The 21,821-nt window shown below is 39.5% G+C and overlaps 1 protein-coding gene across 2 annotated transcripts in view; it reads left to right on the forward strand.

The window, feature by feature from the left end:
• Positions 1-21,821, forward strand: part of Adamts3 (ADAM metallopeptidase with thrombospondin type 1 motif 3) — a 199,110-nt gene that overhangs the window by 132,418 nt on the left and 44,871 nt on the right. For both annotated transcript variants that reach the window (XM_075943049.1, XM_075943050.1), the window contains exon 5: positions 16,965-17,164. In XM_075943049.1, coding sequence (XP_075799164.1) covers positions 16,965-17,164 — 200 coding nt within the window. The remainder of the gene's footprint in view (positions 1-16,964; positions 17,165-21,821) is intronic.

A 21,821-nucleotide genomic window follows, 5' to 3' on the forward strand; every position in this document is an offset into this window, starting at 1 on the left:
ACTGGCCTTACAAGTGCAAGCTATTGTGTGTGTGAAGGATTTTTTTATGGGTTCTGTAGGTTAGACTTGGGTATTTATACTTCCAAGGCAAGCACTTTTCCCACTGATCTATGTCTCCAGTCTCTATAGTAGCTCTTTTGGCATGATTCTCTTGTGCAGTATATAACTTTCAAGAATGTTTTCAGTGATCCTCAAATATAGTAATGTCACTTTCCTTTTAGGAAGCTCCCAATGTAGCCAAAGAAGTAATAACAAATAATACAAATAATTCATCTGTATTTTATGTTTATATATATATATATATATATATATATATATATATACTCACTCATATATTATATATTTAAAGAATATATATGTTTATATATATATATACTCACTCATATATTATATATTTAAAGAATATGGGAGACATGAATGGTATTTTGGTGAGGAAGTCTGAGGATGGTATTTTACAAGAGGTTATAAGATATAAGTAAACTATTTGCCCGGAACCCAGGCTAAATACCAAAGAATGGTTTTCCATCTATTCTGAGCATGTTTACCCACCTCTCTGGCTGAAAGATAACATGCTTGCCTTGCTGTGAATACAGTATACAGAGTGTAATACTGGGAATGTCTGTAGCCCTTGCTGGCCTGGAACTCACTCGGTAGTCCAGAAATGACTCAAAATCAAGAAGTCCACTGACCTAACCCTGCAGAGCCCTGGGACTAAAGGCGTGCACCACCAAACATGGCTGGTGCAATTATTTTTAGTAAACTTCCAGAAGTGGCACAAATTCCTCCATACACTAGACAATCATTTTTGAGGAATTGCATACCTTTCTTTTTTCTCATTTATTTGGAAGAGCATGCATTCAATACAGTGCATATATGAAAATTTAAAATACATTCAATTTAATAAAAGAAATTCAGAAAGATGAACTTTAGAAAGGCAAATTCTCTTGGCAAATATCCTATTATATTTCTTTTATTTGGAGTATTTCCTATTTTTGAGTCCTTTGTTCATTGATCATAGAGTTGATAAGTTCTAAGTTTCTTGACTTTTCAAGTTGCTTATATTTTAGTGTGAAGAGCAAATTCTCATGCCAAATAATAGTTTTTAATATTAAGTAAGAAACACCAAGATTTCAGTGGGATATGTTTCAGATTCTTGCAATATGTATCTTACCCTTTTCAAGGTCATCACGATGATCTTCCCTAGCAAACCTTCTCTTCATTAATTACTTTATGAAACTACTAATTTCACCAGATACCACAGGGACCACATTTCTATGCTTTGAGAGTCCCTCCCGCAGATTTTGCATATGCTCCTCTTCTAGTTCCATGCTGTCTTCAGGTTTTTTTCTTTTCAATTTTAGACTTTAAACAATGAGCTCTGCTCTCATGTTTTATATGAAGCTTCTATTTAAATTTTCCACTAAGGTATTCTGTTTCCCTGTGAAGCTTATTAAAAAGCATATTTTCTCTGCTACATTTACTTACCTATTCATCATGCACCTTTCTTGCTAATCCATGTGTCTGGGCTTTCCAGATCAACCCTTTGGTCTCTGAGAACAAAGCAAGCATCAAACCAATGGTTACTTAAATGCAAATGCATTTTAGTGTGTTAGTATGTCAATTTTTGTTTTCCAGATTTAACATTCACACACACATGCATACACACACACACGCACACACACACACACACACATCGATATTGATTTTTGAGACAGACTGGGTTTCTTTGTGTAACTTTTGCTGTCCTAGAAACCAGGCTGGCCTCCAACTCAGAGTTTCATCTGTCCCTGACTCCCCAGTACTAGGATTAAAAGCATATACCACCACCACCTAGCCTGCTGTGGTTGATATAGTAGACATATTTTACCTGGCTTTAATTTTATTTTTCCGGATGTATGCACTGAGGAACCACACAAACAAACACACACATACACACATGTACACGCACACACACACACACACACACACATGTTTTTAAAAATGTTTGAGAATTTCTCTTTTAGTTTTGCTTTTGTAATGGGACTTCATGTATGCTGGATATAGATGTTTTCACAAATATGGACTGAGAATAATCTCAGCGGCTCAGTTGTACTAGACTTTGACACATAATTTTCAATGTAAAGATTTCATAATTATTAAATTTCTCTTAAGAATGTGTTATTTTAAGTGTTCTTTTTAAAAAGTATTGGTTCATTATGGATGAATTTGATATCTTCTTCTTTAGTGTCCTATAAAATTCAAATAATTTCTTCATTGGCTTTGTACTCAATATCTTCCTGCTTTTGTTGATTATAGAACCTAATCTATATTTTTCAGCTTTATTTTATAATTCTTTCATTTAGAGGAAATGATATTAATTATTTCTTATTTACACATCATTTTTCTCTTTTGTTTTTGTATCCCAGTTTGGTGGGTTCCTTTTTTTCCTTTAATCCTTTTTCATTTTGACATTGTATAGAACTTCAAATGGCTGTAAAAGTGGGGGAGTAGTTTTTGTTCTGATAAAGCACCATGACCAAAATCAACCAAAGAAGAAAAGGTTATATTTCATGTTATTGCTTGTAGTCCATTACCAGGAAGTCTGATGTGGGAGTGTCATATATCAATCTGTTAATTTCATTGGTTAAGCAATAAAGAAACTGCTTGGCCTCATAGGTTAAAACATAGGTGGGAGGAGTAAACAGAACAGAATGCTGGGAGGAAGAGGAAGTGAGCTCAGACTCAACAGCTCTGCTCGCTGGAGCAGAGATGCCATGCTCCCCTCTCCTGGGCAGATGCGGGGATAGCTCTGCTCTCTGAGGCACATGCGATGAAGCTCCGACCCAGAATGGACATAGGCTAGAATCTCCCTGGTAAGCCACCTCGTGGGCTACACAGATAATTAGAAATGGGCTAGTCCAGGTGCAAGGATTAGCCGAGAAGAGGCTAGATATAATGGGCCAAGCAATGTTTAAAAGAATACAATTTGTGTGTTGTTGTTTCGGGGCATAAGCTAGCAGGCGGCCGGGGTGCTGGGGACGCAGCCCTGCTGCTCCTATTACTACAGAAGTCAGGACATAAACTCATGGCCTGGATCCTGGAGGTCAGAGTAGGTGCAGAGTGTATGGAGCATACATAGTGCTCTTACTGACTTAATCCTTTTGGCTTGCTCATTTTGTTTCCTTACAGCACCTATGACAACCAGCTCAGGGGTAGCACCATCCACATTGATTTTCCCCCACCTACATCAGTTATCAATTGAGAAAATGCATAGCAGGCTTCCTCACAGGCTGACCTGGTGGGGATATTTTCTCTGTTGAGGTTATTTTTTCCTAAATGACTCCAGCTTGTGTCAAGTTGACACAAAACTACCCATTACAGGGTATTAAAAATTCTAATGAGTAGGCAAATTGGCAGTGATAAATGGATCGCAATAAGTAAATGACTTGATAATTTTTTATGAAAAATATAAAATAATATCATCTAATTCAGGATGAGTATCCTTTACAAAGTGCTTGATGAATAGGAATGTTTAAATTGGGGTATATTTTAAGACTTTGAGATATTTGCATAGATTTTTTTCAGGACAAATGTCTCAAGCCCGAATACAAAAATCCAATATCCAAAATATTCCAAAAAGCTTCAGGGCTTTGCTTTTTTTGAATCCTCCAATACTAGGCCTGTATAATTTTGTATGACTCTCTGTGTTTTACAACATTAACACAGCTGTGTGCCCACCCTTGAATATGTAAATTGCTTTAGTTTTCCTTTTTATTAGCATATATTATACATAATAATCAGTTTTCATTTTCATACATGCGTATGATTTATTTTGATCCTGTTCACCTCATTTTTCTTTTCTAGTCCTCTTTCCCACCCCTGCTGATATCAGCTCTCTTCACAAGCAATCCCCTTTGATGCCTCCTTTATTTTGTTACCCAGTGACTTGACTTACAGTTATTTGCCGTGAGCATGGGTGCATGGGGGTTATTTGCTCGACCATGGGTAACTTACCAGTGGCTATACTACTCAAGAGAATGTCTCCCCTTCTTTCAGCAGCTATTTTATATTAAATAACTAAGAAGGGGAATCACCACTGGGACAGGCTAATTCTCTCTCAACAGTCATTGGTTGCCTGTGATTCTTTGTCCAGGGGATGGATTTTGTGAGATTCCTTCCATGTTCACATTAACGTGTCTATTGATACAGGTAGGTATAGCTCTCAGCTCTCATCAAAGAAGCTTCCCCTACAGCAAATGGAGACCATCCAGGAAACCTCCACTAGACACAATGCTATTGTGGGTATTGGGATCCCAGTCACAATGGATAAGAGCTACAGCTACTGCATCTAAGGCTCAGAGAATGTCATGGAAGAGCTATGGGATGATTGTAAGACTAAGAGACCAGGAACACTGTTGTGAGACAGTGTCTCCTAGAAATGACTACCTAAACAAGATCTGAACAAATGCAATCCCAATAGGCTCCCCTTTCTATAAACCTATATAATTAATAGATTATTCACTTATTTTTAACAGACATTTATTGATGACTTCCTATATTAACATAATTATTTTATCTTTAATATTTTATTTGAAATAAAATCACACTTCCCCTCCCTTTCCTCCCTATATCTCCAAATATACATACATACAAACATATATATGTAACAGTAGTAATAAAAAAATAGTTTAAACAGAATTACTTTCTAAGTATATTTACCTCTTAAAAATGGACTCCGTTAATATTTTTTTTAAATTCTAATATATTCTGCATTTCAGGAACTTTTCTCTCTCAGCCAAAATATTATGGAATTTATATAGTAATTCAAACATAGATACAGTAATTGTGTACGAATTTTGGGCTGGTGAAATGGCGGAGTGTGTAAAAGTCCTTACCATGCAAGCATGAGGACCTGAGTTCAGATCCCCAAAACCCACCAAAACGCTGAATGCATACCATGAACACCTGTCATCCCAACATTTCCACAGAGAGAAGGCAGAGAGAGATTGTAGACTCCTCTGAAGTCTGCATGCTAACTTTTCTGACAAATGCAGTGGGAAAACAGCATAGGTGTCTTGTCTCAATGGCAAGAACCAACACCTGAGGTGTCCATTGGCCTCCCCATGTGCACCAGGGCATGCACACATCTATATTCACATACGCTAATGAAATGTGATCTCTCTCTCTCTCTCTCTCTCTCTCTCTCTCTCTCACACACACACACACACACACACACACACACACACACACACACACACATCACAGGCCCCTTATTTGAGTGAGGCTAACTATTATGCAATACTCTATAGCACACCCCTAGTTTTGCTTTGTTTTGTAATGTCATGTGCGGTTATAACTTTAACTGAGATTATTCTTTGCTTTACCAACATCTTATTCTTATGTCTGTTGAACTAAATACAAAAAAAAATGTAACAAATGAATCTTCCTTTTTTTTAAGGACTGAAGTGTTTGTTTTATGAACTTTAGCTGTGAGTGTTCTAAGACTGGAAAGAGATGACGTGAAACAGACCGATTCCTTAGAACAGGGAAAGCTTGGAATTGTTCTTCAAGGATGTTTGAGATAGCATTTGTTCAGACAAACAACTGTGTAGCTAAGGGAATCAAGTAGTGGTAATGAGGATGGTGGTGGTGGTGAGGATGGTGGTGAGTGTGGTGATGATAGGGTGATGGTGGAGTTTGTTGTGGTGGTGATGGTGATGGCAATGATAAAAAAAACAGATTAACTGTTCTAAAGAAATAATAAAACTACTGTGCAATAGGAGATAATACAGAATATAGGTATGTGGTTAAATTTTTGGCCAATTTCAAACTATGTGTACCTAGTGAAAAGGGAATTCATTATTAGAAGTTTATGGAGTCACATATAGAAGATAATTTAAATAGCTTTATCTGGGATGGTTATAAAAAACAGAAAATTGGAAGAGACGCATTTTTAGCACCTGGGTATGATAATGGTTATAGAACTGCTGATGTTATAGCAAGTCTAAAAACAATACACCTAAAGAATCACTAGACTTTGGCATTGATCTGACAAATCAAACAAAATAAAAATGATATCAGGCTTTTTAGTACTTGAAAATGTGCAAGATGGTTTGAGAAGCTAATACCTTGAGGTAAAGTAATTTTTTGAGAAGATACTGGAAGACACTGTAGCAATTAGTGTCCTTTACTAAACACACACCAAGGTCATGAACCCTCTTACTGAATGGCTTGTATAAGAGACTTTGTAAAATGCAGAGGACCTTGGATGGTTCTCAGCCAATGGATGAAGAGAACAGAATCTCACAAGAAAGGGCCATCTCAGGGCATCCCTGGAAAGCAGAGGGCTGGACTGTGGAGCTGAATGACTGCATAAGTACAGCAAATGTGTGAAGATCCACTCTATTGAAGAAACCAATTAGCTCAAGAAGGCAGAGAACCTCCTAGAAAGAAGGCAACTGAAATCTTGATTTAGCTTGGGTCTGTACAGAAGCAACTCCACTGACTGGACCCCAGATTGAGAGGGGTGGGGTGAGGAGTGGAATTTGTTAGATCAGACAACACATATGCTCTTCTAGGACTTGTCTAAGCAAGTGCTTGGAATAGCTCAGAGGGTATGAAAATGTTACTCAAGAGCATCTCCACGCGGGAGGTGTTCTGTATGTTAAGTGATGAGCGAACTATTACCTTTGTCTTGCACACATCCTGTGCCTTTTGGTGTATTTACTGAAAGTGTGTTCATAGGCGATCTTAGTAAAAGACATGTAGGGACTAGGAAACTGCTATCCAAATTGCAGGCATCCCTGAAAGATGCGGGAGGAGAAACTAGAGGTTCCCAGAAACTCTGTAAAGTGAAGAATTACAAAAACAGAATTCCAAGGGTGGGAGGATCTTGCTACCGAGAAACTAAACCTCTTACTGCATGGATCCTGCATTTGAAGGCCAGTTTTGTTAAATAACTTACCATATATATGTCAAGATTCCATTCCAGGAAATTCAGACCGCACTAGCTATTTTAAGCATGAAAGGATTTAATGTAAAGAATTAAATGCACATTAAATTTTTTGGAAGGACTGGAGCAGTAGCTTCTAGTCTTTGGATCTAGGACTGCTGCCCAGAAGGGGAGAGCAGATTGGCCCACCCGTGTGCTGTTAGTGCTGCAAAAGTCAGAGAACAGGAGGAAGAGATGATGCCTCCTCCCTTTCCCCTAGATGCTGTTCGAGGGTAAAGCGCTGCTCTTGCTGCTTTCCTCCCTGTTAGCATCCACTCTAACTAACCCCAGAGAGTAGGCTTCCTCAGGAGACTCGGTTCCTGATGAATTAGTTATCCAATCCCAAGTACGCAGCCCTAAACACACATACGTAAAGCAAAGTAAAATGGACTGAGTAGGAAAGGAGGGATGGTGTGTGTGTGTGTGTGTGTGTGTGTGTGTGTGTGTGTGTGTGTGTGTGTGTGTGTAGCAATACTAATTGAAAAAGAGGTCATGAATTTGAGAGTTGGGGGATTCTGAAGGAGTTAGAGTGGGGAGAGTGGGATGGAAATGATGTAAATACAGTTTTCACATATAAAATTCTTGAAAAATAAAGATTTTCAAGTAAAAATTGTCACAAAACTTTTAAATAATAAACACATGAACTTAGATGTAAGAGGACCCACTTGTACCATGAATTGTTGTTACTCACTATCTTCTTACATGAAGGTTTATTCTGAATTTCTTTTTTTTAAATTGATCTTTATTGAACTCTACATATTTCTCTGCTTCCCTTTCAACCCTCTCCCCTCCCCTTCAACCCTCTCCCAAGGTCCCATGCTCCCAATTTACTCAGGAGATCTTGTCTTTTTCTATTTGCCATGTAGATTAGATCTATGTATGTCTCTCTTAGGGTCCTCATTGTTGTCTAGGTATTCTGGATTGTGATTTGTGGGCTGGTTTTCTTTGCTTTATGTTTAAAAAAAACACTTATAAGTGAGTACATATGATAATTGTTTTTCTGGGTCTGGATTACCTCACTCAAAATGAAGTTCTCTAGCTACATCCATTTGCCTGCAAAATTCAAGATGTCGTTATTTTTTCTGATGTGTGGTACTCCGTTGTGTAAATGTAGCACATTTTTTATTCTGAGTTTCTTATTGTTCTTGTTGACTTCAAGAGAGGAGCTACAGTGAGCCTTAATATATGAAATTTTTGCCTTTACTCTATAGCAGCCTTTGAAGGTTCACTTCAATTTACTGTCATCTGAATATGATTTTTATAGGCCTGGTTCTGTAAAGAGTTTAGAGCTAAATATAGTCAGTCAATATTTCAAATATCACGTTCTTTGAATTTAAGGTGTTTGTTATGGTTGACATTTCTTGAGTGGCTTCCGTGTTTGTGCTGAGCAACTACTAAGCAGGCTGCCCCACCCCCAACTCTTGGAAACAGTTTTTCTCCAAACACATTTGCAATACCTTTTGGCTCAGATCGTTTTTAATCGACCACAAAATTCCCATTCATTTAAGAGAAAAGTGAATATAAATCTTTCAGGTTTACTAAGTGCTACTCAGCCCTCACTTCTCTGCTTCCTGAGCAATGTCATCAGTGTCCCCACGTGGCCTAGAATGTCTGACTAAACATGTCTTTTACTAGAAGAATATTGCCAGGGCTCATGTTGAGCATTTCATTGTTACCCGATTTTCACAGATCGGAATGGACTGTGTATGCAGTCACTTGGGAAATGCTGGATGTGAGGTCTAAGTCATGTTACTAATTCAGAGAGGGCCAGTACTCTTCACCCACCAAACAATTGCAGCAAAGCCAAATCCCAATGGCCTTCCAGTCCTGGCCAAGATGAAACTACACAAAGTAGCTCATCTTCCTGATTGCAACAGGCATAAATGGATAAAATATATGAAGAAACAATTTGCATGCTAGTAAATATCAAACAGTGAATCAGAATGACCCCAAGTGATGAGGATTGAAAAAAGAGGGGGTGGGGTGTTCAGGAATGCCCAGACTTAGTGTCCTAACCATTTCTAGCCTGCCTCTCAGGAAACGAGAATACAGGTAGAGCCTGAACGATTTCTCGAACTGAAAAGTCAGAGCTAAGAGTCACATGACTGAGGATGAGTGAAGAGAGATGGACACAAAAATATAATTCCACAGATCTATACAGAGTCCTTGGTCTTCTGTAGCTGAGTCCTGTTTGGTGCATATAATTGTGAAAATGGGCAAAGCTTAGAGAACTCCCTACCTGAATGAAGTAGAGGAAAGAGTGCTGCTTCCACAAGGAGCTATTGCAGGTCAGACTGTAGCTGCTCTGGATTCTCATAGCACCGGAGGATGCCCAGAATCGGCCTGCCTCAGGAGCAGCCACTAACTCTAGTTGGATGCTGCCTTGGCTCTGCCTAATAAATCTTACACATAACACCCAAAAGGAACAAACTGTTTTCATATCATTTAACTGCATCCAAGGGGAAGCTCAAGAATATTTATAGGAAGACAAATAGATCCAGCAGCCAAAAAGATAAAATTTACAATGTTGGCTGTCTTAATCAAAAATTACCAAGTATTCAGAGAAGCAGAAAAATGCAGCTCATAATGATGACAAAAAGCAGTTTTTTGAAACCATCCCAGAAGTGACAGGAATGTTAGAATTAGCAGACAAAAACATCAAAAAACCTATAAAGCAAAATTAGTTTCTTGGAGCTTTAAGCTATATTTTTTAGTCTGTCTCCCCTTTCCCCTGTTCCCTGCATCCTCTCTGTCTCTCTTGGCCTTTGCAACTCTCCCAGGTCATGAGTTCCCACTCATGTCGGCACTGCCGCACTGTGAGCTCATTTCATAGCCCATTCAGTTCCCTTTTGATTCCTTTCAGTTGTTACAGCCTTCATGGCTTAAGGTGATACCCAGCATTTTTGGTTCTGTAGGTCAGAAGTCTGAGATCCCAGACAAGTTCTACGCTTAGCACACCATAAAATCAAAATAAATAACTAGCCAAGTAGAATCAGTGTATGTGTGTGTTACTAAAGACTGAACCTCTACCAATGAGCTGTATCTCTAGACTTTTCTCTTACTTTTTTACTTTGAGGTGAGGCCTCATTAAATTGTTCAGGCAGGCTTTGAGCTCACCCTGTAGCTTGGCCTGACTTTGGACTTTCTTGTGTCCTTCCTGCCTCAGTCTCCCTGGTTGAATAACTAGAATTATAGCCCTGACTTGATCTCTAATATGGAGACTCTTGATATGGGAGAATCTTCTGTTTTGTGTTGATTTCATTTGTTAAATAAAGAAACTGCCTTGGTCCTTTAATAGGACAGAAATTTAGGTAGGTGGAGTAAACAGAACAGGATGTTGGGAAGAAGGCAGTGAGGTCAGTCGCCATAGCTCTCCTCTCCAAGATGAATGCAGGTTAAGAATATTCCCGGTAAGACATCACCTCGTGGTGCTACACTCATTAGAAATGGGTTAATCAAGATATGAGAGTTAGCCAGTAAAAGGCTAGAGCTAATGGGCCAAGCAGTGTTTAAAAGAATACAATTTCTTTGTAATTATTTCCGGGTATAAAGCTAGCTGTGTGGGAGCTGGGCAGGAATGCAGCCCGCCACTCCTCTTACTACAGACTCCGGTTAATAATACTCTTTATGGATGTAGGCAGAATTCTGGTCCTTGTTCTTGTTGGCCTGGAATGTCTGTTTTCTGACCAGTTATTGACAACTATAATGTCCGTCATTAACCTTTCTCTGATCTTATGTGCTTCTCTTTAGAACCAGCAATAATTCTTCAAATCCTTCTTAGTGTTAGCTAGCATTCCTAACATCCTTGATAGCTGCCAGGCAGATAAAGCTCCCTGCTCTTAGTTGAAGCAGCTCCTGGACTACTGTAATGTTGGTGTTCTGGTCATTGGTAGCAAGAGGAATGCCATGGGAACAGAAGCTTATCATTTTCTCCTGTCCTGTGTATTAAGGCCTTCATGAAACAATTCTTGAAATTAATTTACCACATACTCGAATCTATTATTATTTTATTTATATTTTGCAACTGCTTTCTGGAAAAGCTTATAAGATAGATATTAATATACTTATGTATTACTCAGATTTTGTTACTTCAACAAAATACTCAAGGCAAGCTACTCAAATTGAAGTTTCTTTAGTTCACAATTTTGGTTTCTTAAGGGTGTGGCCTGTACATCATCTGTTATGGCAAGGGCTCTTTCTGTGCATCATATTACTGTAGATGACAATTACTGGGAGCAAGAGATGGCATCTTGATGTAGGAATGCAGAGAGCAGCTAGGTTCTTACAGTCCTGTCTCAGGACATTGCTCTAGTGAACTCCCACTGGTCCCCACCTCCTAAAGATTTCAAACCTTCTTTTAATACCACAATTAAGAACCCAGGATTCCAACAGACAAACCAGTTAGAGACGGACCACATTCAGCCATAGTACTGAGGACATGTAAAAGGTTGGCATGTATCTCAAGCAAATATAATGTAGATATTCACACGGTCTATTCCATCACTTTGTGAGGTCTCTGCCTATGCCCTCCCTTCTTTTGAAAACCTTATACAAAACTGCCCCTCCTTTGCTTTGCCCCTTTTAGTATTTTCATGCTTTTTTATTCTTCTTACCCTTGTCATTAATCTTACCACTGTAGTGCTGGCTCTAGGAAAGAAGGCAAGTTTGACCTGTTCCTGCTAGATTGATTATTGGTGCTTAGAAAAAATGGCAGGGAAAGTTCCTGGATTCTTGATGATGTATTCATTTCAAGTAATACATAGAAATGCTAATACATAATATTTTGGTTATGATTACTTTTGTAAACTTGCATTACTCATTCTCTATGACTTTGTAGAAAGTAATCTACATGATTCTTGCAGAATCTCTGGGGATATTTGAGAGAAAGACACTTTTAAATTTATAGGAAGGAAACAGAGAAAAGGTTAACTGGTAGAAATAATGTAAGCTTTGAAACTGACAACCGTGAAATGCAACCACATCCCTCTATTCAGTGGGGCTTTTTCCAAACCTTCCTAGCAGTGTAGGATGATCAGACTATAAAAGTAAATTGGGTGTGATCACCTCTTTCCCCATCTGTCATCACGCCTTGATTTAATGGAACTCAACTACAGAGGCCACAAATATGAAAGAAAGGAATTTAGTGAAGACGAAGAAAACTTTAGAGTGCTGTTAAATGTATGACCTATTAAAATATAAAGATTATAGACTGTATTGCCCTTGAAAAATAACCTCCAGATTTTAGTAACTAAATATATTGATATATATTAAGAAAAGGAATGGTTACTGATAATGAAGTCTTTAAAGTAAAATTGAACTAAAATGATCAATTCATAAGGTAAAAGAGAATACAGAGTCCTTGCAAAGAACTGTGTAGCTAATAATAGTTTTATAAATAATATTGGAAAAGAATACTGTTGGTGATTGTATAAGGCAGGTTAATTAATAGCTTCATAGAGGTTCTGTTAGTTTCAAGTGTTAGGAACTCATGTCAAACTGTTTTAAGCAAAAGTCAAAGAAGAAAATGAGGGAGCAGTAGTTTATCATTTCATTAAACTGAGCAGACCTGCAGGGGTCAAGTAAGGAAGAGTGCGAGAGAGTGAGCCAGCCCGTGACTGAGCCTGTGACCACATGCATTGCTTGGGGGAAGGTTCCCCACACCTAGAGTTGCTGGATTAGCAAATAACAATATATTATTTTTATTTCATGTTGAATATATTTTTTGTATTAACTATTTCCCCTATAATACCAGAGTAAAAATAAAACTTTTATTTATCTTATATTTAACTTTACAGGAATGTTGTATTTTTTTGACAGCCTTGCCCAATCACAGAGATTTCAGTTATTAAAAATGAAGACAAACTTCTAGAGGAAGATGGAAACTATGTTGGGAAATGTTGAGGAGCTCAAGAGAGGGAATTAGGGATGGATGTGATGATGGTGCATTTTTTAATGCATAAAATTTAAGTAAATAGAAATGAGAGCAACCTGAAACAGTGATAAGAATCTACTAGTACCACACAAGTGAAGGACTGTGCCTCTCTGTAGACACTGAGAAGGTGAGAAAAATGCAAAATTACCACAGCATGAAATTCCACATAAAATGTACAAATGCAGACTGCAAATAAGAGACCCAGCAGAAAACGGAGGAGCAGACTCTGAAACAAAAATCTGGCAAAGTGGGTTTCCTGTTAGCCGTCCATCACTGGGTCTTCATCCTTGGAATGGCACCTCCCTATCTAAGCATATGCTGTGGATGAGCCTGGCCTTAGGCACAAGGCTGGATTTTTTTTTTCTCTGCCTGAAACATACTGAAGCATCTATTCTTGTCAGCTAGGGATGGTTGTAATTTTGTGTGGTTGGATTCTGGCCATTGAAATCGTTAAATGTGCCAAAAGCTTCCTACAAACTTTCTCAACTACTCCTAAGAAAGACACATAGGGAGGTCCAGTCTGTAGGATAGATAGGGAGGTCCAGTCTGTAGAATAGATAGAGAGGTCCAGTCTGTAGGATGCATAGGGAGGTCCAGTCTATAAAATGCATAGAGAGGTCCAGTCTGTAAGATGCATAATAAGGAGGTCCAGTCTGTAGGATATATAGAGAGGTCCAGTCTGTAAGATGCATAGAGAGGTCCAGTCTGTAGGATGTATAGGGAGGCCCAGTCTGTAGGATGCATAAGGAGGTCCAGTCTGTAAGATGCATAGGGAGTTCCAGACTGTAAGAGGCATAGGGAGGTCCAGACTGTAAGATGCATAGGGAGTTCCAGACTATAAGAGGCATAGGGAGGTCCAATTTATTGGACCTGACTCTGATGCTAGAGCTGGTGAAGCTATTTGAAAGGAAGGAAATTAACCTGAAGAGAATTTATACATCACCAGTAGCTGGATGTCCAAGGTAGGAGAATCAGCTTCTAGGAGGAGCTTTGTCTAAAGGTATCTCCTTTCTAACTTTTTCCATAAATTATACTTTGTTGGTTGTTTATAAGATAGTAGATTTCCATATGGATCTTCTATAATCCCTTCATTTTGATTAACCCTCCTCCTCACCTCCTTGTGTCCCATATTCTACCACCCCTTCTTGCTTGTATCTTTCCACCTCAGTTATCCCCAAGTCTATGTTTATATTACTTGTACTTTATTATACCCTCACACCTATGGCATCCTCTTTCTAGTGACCTCTTTCTAGATTTCTGGCCCCTACCGGAACTCTTATGTTGAGTACACGAAGTTAGAGATTTGAATCTAGAAGCCGTTTATGAGAAAGAATATATTTTGGGAGCTATGAGGAAGTAGATGTGAATGGTCTGTGTCTTGGGACAGGGGGTAGTTTGTATACATGCAGAGGCTAGAAAAGAATGCCAAGTGTCCTGTTATATCGATTAGCCTTCTTTTCTTGAGGCAGAACCTCTAAGTGAACCTAGAGCTAGGCTGGAAGACCAGTTTCCTTCTCTGTACTGATCCAACATATTCTCTCATGACAGGGTCTCTCTTAAGAGGAAGCTCTTCAGTAGGCCTCAGTATGCCTCCTATCCCCTTTCACACATCCCAGAGCACTGAGGTCAGAGGCTCGGAGGAAGCTGTTCTCAGTCTTTACACATGGATGCTGAGGTTTGATTCAGGTCCTCATGCTTGTTCAATAAGCCAAGCCATCTCCCCAGCCCTAAGTGTAAGGATTATTCCATTTCATGAATCAAGTGGCTGAGGGTCAGAGGTTTGTCATCTTATATAAAACTACAGTTGGATGAGTCATTATCAAGATCTGAACATAAAGTTGTCTGATTATAAAGTCCCTGTTAGTTGGTTGTGCTGGTACACACCTTAATTTTAGTATCCCTGGAATCAGAGGCATATTGCAAGTTCAAGTCCAGCCTGGAGAATACAGTCAGACAGTGAGACCCTGTCTTGGGAGAGAAAGAAAAAAAGTATTCTAGAAATAATTTGGATGTTACATTACTAAGGCAAATTAATTGTGAATGAGATGACCAGAATCATGATGTGTGTAAGTAAAACTGCCAGAAGTTGTCCTAATGTTTGACACTGTCCACATTGAGAATCAAGGAAAATAAGATTGTACAGCACAGCGTAAAAGACAGACAAAAGGGCCTTGGGATTTAAAGGTTCCAAATGTCTCCACTCTTTCCATTTATTCAAGGAGAAATGCAAAAGGCAGACAGGAAGCGTCAAGGTGAAATGAACTGTCTGTGCAATAAACCCTCACCTTTCTTCATCCATTCATCAGGTTTGATAATATAACGATGCTGCTAGCGTATTTCCATTGAACATTGCCTCAGAGAAGCCTGCCAAACAAGTCATTGTTAGAACGGAGAGCTAATCCACCAGCAGTCCTGTGCATACACTCGCTATCACCTCTCACATTCTCAAGTGTGCCGAGAGACGTGAGGTTGCATGGCAAAGCTGTGTGTGAGCATAGTTTCCAGCCTCAGTATAGGTTCCCGGATCTTGAAAAGCAGTTTTTGAAGGAAGCTTTCTGTGTGATGTGGACGGTGGTGAGAGTTATTTTTACACCCCGGAACCAGAGAGAGTTCTCGGTGAGGAGAAAATCCCCAGCTAATGAATTAGGAACTGAGCTTGGGTCAAAGTGAAGTACAGTATAGCTTTTAAACCAAGTAGTCATCAGCGTAGCTGATGCCAGTACGTGCTGGGCAGGGCTGGGTGTTTCTCTATATTTGTGAGAGGCTGAAGAGGTGTGAGCAGGGTATGTACTTCCATGCCTCTAATCCCATGTGATTAAAGCTTGGTCATCAGCCTTCTTGGCCGAGAGACATCCTTTCCTGCGACTTCACTAAAACCACAAAGGTGGGGAGGAAAATGCCTATTCATTCATGTCAAGACTCTGATTCAGATGGTTCATAGGCCTCCACACAGTACTCAATAAACCTCTATATAAACTGTGAGTCAGACCTGCTTCTGTCAAGCTAGTTTTAGACATCAAGGCATTTTATAGAATAAATTCCTTTCTGGGTTTTATAGACTTGAAATGGAAATGAACATACCTTCATGGGTTTTTTTTTTATGCCAGCAGTTGAATGATATTAGTACCAACTTATATTTCATGTTTTAATTCGCCAAAACAGTTCTTCACCAAATATGGAGAATTTAGGTTGTGAAATGCAAATAGTATCTGCCTCATTCCTTCCCATATCTCTATGTTTATATCTATATATGAAAGGTCCATTTAAAGAACTATAATACTTCTTTGATACAAATAAAAGTAAATTGTGCTTCTATATTTCTCTATCAGTCATCTTCTGATTGACTCCTTACTTTGCTCTCTCACAAATTCAGGTATACAGCATTAGATATTACCTGCTCTTGGATGAGAGACCAGCCAAGTTTGGAGAACTATAGTGTCAACTGGCTGTACCCATGTGTCTGCCCACTTTTTCTCCAGCCATATTCCCCAGACAGCCATACTCCAACATAGTAAAGCAAGACATTAGCCATGGCCAGTAATAGTTATCATAAATTGTAGCTATGTTGAGATGACAGAAATTGATCTTGAAGTTAAGGCTGCAGATTAGAGTGTTCTAACTTTATATTGTATAAGTTATAGACCCCATGATCATTGGATTGTAGATTAATCAGGGTTACTGTGGTGACACAGGACATTTATTTAAATTTGAGTAATTTATTGAGTAATTCTATAACTTGTCTCCATGCTGTACCCTATTGCCTTTTCTCTGTCCTAGGACTCAGCAAGGAGAAGACTAACCACTGTTATCCTTGTGACTATTCAGTTTGGTACAGCGGTTCAATAGTATGGTAGTACTATTGTACATTACTGTGAGCGTTGAATACACTGGGAGTCATCCTGAGCATACATATATGTGCCTATTATTTCCCAAACAAAATGAAAGCAATACGATAATGATTTGGATTATAGTGATGGCCCCTGAAAAGATATATTTCTAAGAAAGTACTGGAAGGCCCATTGGGGAAACTGAAATGCCTGGGTTCCTTTTGTCTCTTAATAGAGTCGAATCTGGAAGGCCTTGATGATCTAGGCACAGTTTACAGCAACCTTGGCCAGCAGCTGAATGAGACAATGAGGCGCCGCAGACACTCGGGAGAGAACGATTACAACATCGAGGTGCTTCTGGGAGTGGATGACTCTGTGGTCCGTTTCCATGGCAAAGAGCATGTCCAAAACTACCTCCTCACCCTGATGAACATTGTGAGTAGTGACTCCTCCTGGAGGCATTTGGTCATTTCAATCACATCTCTTACTTGGTTAGTGTCCTCTGGGCGTTGATATAAGAGCCTCACCCAAAATCCAGGCTGTGCCATAGTCTTGATATGTAGGTTTAAATTAAGTCTCTATCATTCCATTTATCAATAAAATTCAGAAGTCAAAAACTGCAGTAAAAACCTGTTAGCTCAAAGAGATTGAGTAGCTACTAACTGTCCTTGCTTTTTGTCTGGAGACGCAGCAAGAGAAGAATCTCTTCCCTTGTCCAGAACCAAGAGGAAGCTCAAGCTCCAGTCCCTGCCCTTTCCTTCCTGTGAGTCTTCTCTAGCCAAACTCCTGGCTTCTCTATGGCCAATTCCAGTAAGCCAGTCTCTGGCTCTGCCCCCTAGCTCAAGATATCTTTAGTGGACCGTCTCAGAAATGTCAGAGTGCGATCAAAATATCCCACAACAACCAAGTAAAAAATCGTGTATTTTAGAAGCCATGTTGGACGAAACTATATTATGGTTTTGCATTTCGTTTTGTTCGGGGGACGAGTAATACTTTGAAGACTGTCAGCTTGCCTCCGTGTGTGCTCTAGGTAGTTAAATGGCTCTTTCCAGCGTTGCTCTATACCCTGAGAGGATGGATGGTTTTCAACAATGGATAAGAACTTTTTCTTTTCCAGGTGCTTTAGATTTCATTTTATGTACAAAGGTGCCATTGGCTAGACAAGATGGCTTAGTGGGTAAAGGTGCTTGTTCCCAAGCCTGACAAAGTCGGACAGTATGTGTTAACTTCTTGAACCCAAAATGGTGGACAAAGAGAATTGACCCCACAAGTTGTCCTCCAAATGCCACATATGCTAGCTCAAGATGTGCATGCACACACATGCACACACTCTAATAAAATATATACATAAAGTTACATTTGCATTTATGTATATATTTTTTCTTTTTTTGTTTATTTCTTTTTAGTTGTTGAAAAAAAATTTCCGCCTCCTCCCCATTTCCCATTTCCCTCCCCCTCCTTCCACACATTGCCCCCTCCCCCCACTCCCATTTCCCCCCCACACACTCCATTCCCCCTCCCTCTCGAGAATGAATGAAGAGCAGTCCAGATTCCCTGCCCTGCGGGAAGTCCAAGGTCCTCCCACTTCTATCCAGGTTTAGGAGGGTGAGCATCCAAACAGGCTAGGCTCCCACAAAGCCAGTTCATGTATTGGGATCAAAACCTAGTGCCATTGTCCTTGGCTTCTCATCAGCCTTCATTGTCTGCCCTGTTCAGAAAGTTCGGTTTCATCCCATGCTTATTCAGTCTCTGTCCCGCTGGCCTTTGTGAGCTCCCAATAGATCAGTTCCACTGTCACAGTAGGTGGGTGCACCCCTTGTGGTCCTGTCTTCCTTGCTCATGTTCTCCCTCCTTCTGCTCCTCATTTGGATCTTAAGAGCTCAGTCCGGTGCTCCTATTTGGGTCTCTGTCTCTATCTCGATCCATCGCCAGATGAAGGTTCTAAGGTGATATGCAAGATATTCATCAGTATGGCTATAGGATAGGGTCATTTCAGATTCCCTCTCCTCAGTTGCCCAAGGTACTATCTGGGGACATCTCCCTGGAAACCTGCAAGCCCCTCTAGAGTCAAGTCTCTTGCCAACCCTAAGGTGGCTCCCTTAATTAGGATATATATTTCTCTGCTCCCATGTCCACCCTTCCTTTACCCCAACCATCCCATTCCACCAAGCTCCCCCAATCCTCCCCTTCTCATGTTTCTCACCCCAGTTCCCCTTAGCCCCATGCCACCTCACCCCCAGGTTCCCAGTTTTTGCCCGGCAATCTTGTCTACTTCCCATATCCAGGCAGATGACTATATGTTTTTCTTTGGGTTCACCTTCTTATTTAGCTTCTCTAGGATCACAAATTATAAGCTCAATGTCCTTTATTTATGGCTAGAAACCAATTATGAATGAGTACATCCCATGTTCATCTTTTTGGGTCTGGGATACCTCTCTCAGGATAGTGTTTTCTATTTCTATCCATTTGCATGCAAAATTTGCGAAGTCATTGTTTTTTACCGCTGAGGAGTACTCTAATATGTATATATTCCATACTTTCTTCATCCATTCTTCCATTGAAGGGCATCTAGGTTGTTTCCAGGTTCTGGCTATTACAAATAATACTGCTATGAACATAGTTGAACAAATGCTTTTGTCATATGATAGGGCATCTCTTGGGTATATTCCCAAGAGTGGTATAACTGGATCTTGGGGTAGGTTGATTCTGAATTTCCTGAGAAATCGCCACACTGATTTCCAAAGTAGTTGCACAAGTTTGCATTCCCACCAGCAATGGAACTTTCGAACAAATACACTGTTTTTAAAATTCTAGACAGAAGGTAACATATTTACAAAGCACATAGCTTCTGGCTCAGCAATTTTAATGGGCCCTTGATGGAATCTTTATTTTTCTTTTACGAGCCTTAATCACATTCAGACAATGGCATCATTTTCAAGTTGATGTCCTTTGGATCTGGCACAGGGAAATTGCTGAGAAATAACCAATGATAATACAACCAAGCCACCTCCTTCGGAGAGATAACTGAGGCAGTAGTTTCCTTTCATGTTTTCCCCCATGCCGTTCTATAAGACATGGTATGCTGAACTTGTTGCCTGACTCCCTGCCCTCTTTCTGCTTTCTGATGCTTGCTTTTATTTCTTTGGGCACCTCTACCATTCACTTTTTTTCATCTCTAGTGTATTTCATTCGACTATGAAGATAAATAGTGACAAAAATTCTAAATTTCATTAATAATTATGTTATGTACATTTACATTTAAGCCTGATTAGTTTATGTTTATTCCTTGAGATGCTGGTTTATAAAATTATACATATTCCACATCTCTGTGAGGTTCTGAAGGTGTGCCCTGCACCCACGCTCAAGGTTGTACAGTGGCACAAAGTGATGTTGTTATCTGACATCACACCTCTTCCCTCAGCTGCTGACCTGCAGAACTTTTTGGAAGAGGAGTAAGGGGAGAGGAAAACAAGGCCATTTTCAGTAGGTTGGATTGGATTTTGTGGTCCTTGAATGCACAGATTCCACAATGAACCACAGAGCACAGATCAGATCTCTTACCATCAGAATTCTGATGACTCCGTGGTGGAGGATTTAGACAGATAAGCAAGACTGCTGAATTCCATGATGCACGAGGAGAGGTTAGAGAAGAAGGGATGGACAGAAGTGGAAACATGAGAATTGGAAGAAAGTGAAAACCTTGAGAATTTAGAATAAATATATCCCTTGTTCCTATATTGTTAGGGCTGATTTAAAAATATAGTGGCTGTAGATGAACTAATTCGATTATGTAAACTACACACAGCAGTCATTATCAGTTCAGCTGGAAATATTTTGTGAGTGCATTTAAATTTGGAATCATAAACAAATGACCTACAATGATTAAAGTGTGTTTTTTTTTCAAAGAATCCCAAAATTGGCATGAAATTCTGTGACATTTAATAGAAATATGCCTATTGTTCCAACGTGGAAATCCTCACTAATCTCCCAAAGGCTGATGCACCAGAGTCTGGGATTCCAAATTGAGGGAAATTGTGACTCGTTTTAAAATAGTTTGAAAAAGTCAAGAGCGGCATGTCTGAGATGGATTTCTGTCATAGCATTCACGTAGCACAGAGCGGAGACGTAGCCGCGGTTAGATGTTGCCCATAGAAAGCTTCTCGTTGTAAGACTTTCCACAGGGACAGTAGTTGCTGTGCTCTGCTAGTCTTAATGAAGGGAGAAAAATGCAGGAAGAGAGGAAGGAGAGCAAAGACACACCCAGTAATGCACTTTGATTAGGAAGATTGATCGTACAATCAACTAACAATGATCTTAAGTGAATGCAGAAAGGGGAGCTTTTATTTAGAATAATATGCTGAGGTATGAATTTTATATGGAAGTCATTAAATTAAAAGTTTGGTCCAGAATGTAGCATTCTAGAGTTTGTTGTTTACTTACCAAATTTTTAGTTCTCCATGAAGTCACATGAAGCTTCCACGGTGTCCTGTCTAGTGGGAGAGTGTACTTAGCAGTTTAAGAAGAGGAAGCAAGGAAAGCAAGCAAGATGGTGAAATAAAAGCAAATTCCTGCAAGGGGGAAGCTGGGTTTGCAGGGGGTGCCACCTGGTATTGTAGAATCATATCATTTTACTTTATTGGACCCTGTGAAATTTTATCAAATTAGCAAGGGGGAATCAGTTAAACAGATATGAAAAGTATGGATTCCCATCCAGTTGGGAGCTAGAATTTCTCTCAGCCTCTATACTCATAGCTGTGTTTATGATTAGTTGTCTCGCTTCTGAGTCAACCCCTACCTTTCTTTGCATGTTGAGTCTTACATGTTTGATGACAGTGTTTTTAGGTATCGCATTCTCCTGGTCCACTTCCTTTGCCTCTCCTATGCCTTCCTGCTCAATATCTGCTTACGAGAGAATAAAAGGAAAGCCATGCAAATAAATGTGTATGAGCTTCAGGGACTGATAAAAAGAAAAAGGAACCCATCCTCCTTGCTTTCTAGGGTAATAATCCAAAATAGTTAATGTTAACAGCTGGGATGAAGATTTGAGTTACTTTTCACAGCTGTGATACAACACTATGGTCCAAAGAAACCT

This window comes from Microtus pennsylvanicus, chromosome 12, assembly GCF_037038515.1.
Source record: "Microtus pennsylvanicus isolate mMicPen1 chromosome 12, mMicPen1.hap1, whole genome shotgun sequence".
Classification (NCBI taxonomy): domain Eukaryota; kingdom Metazoa; phylum Chordata; class Mammalia; order Rodentia; family Cricetidae; genus Microtus; species Microtus pennsylvanicus.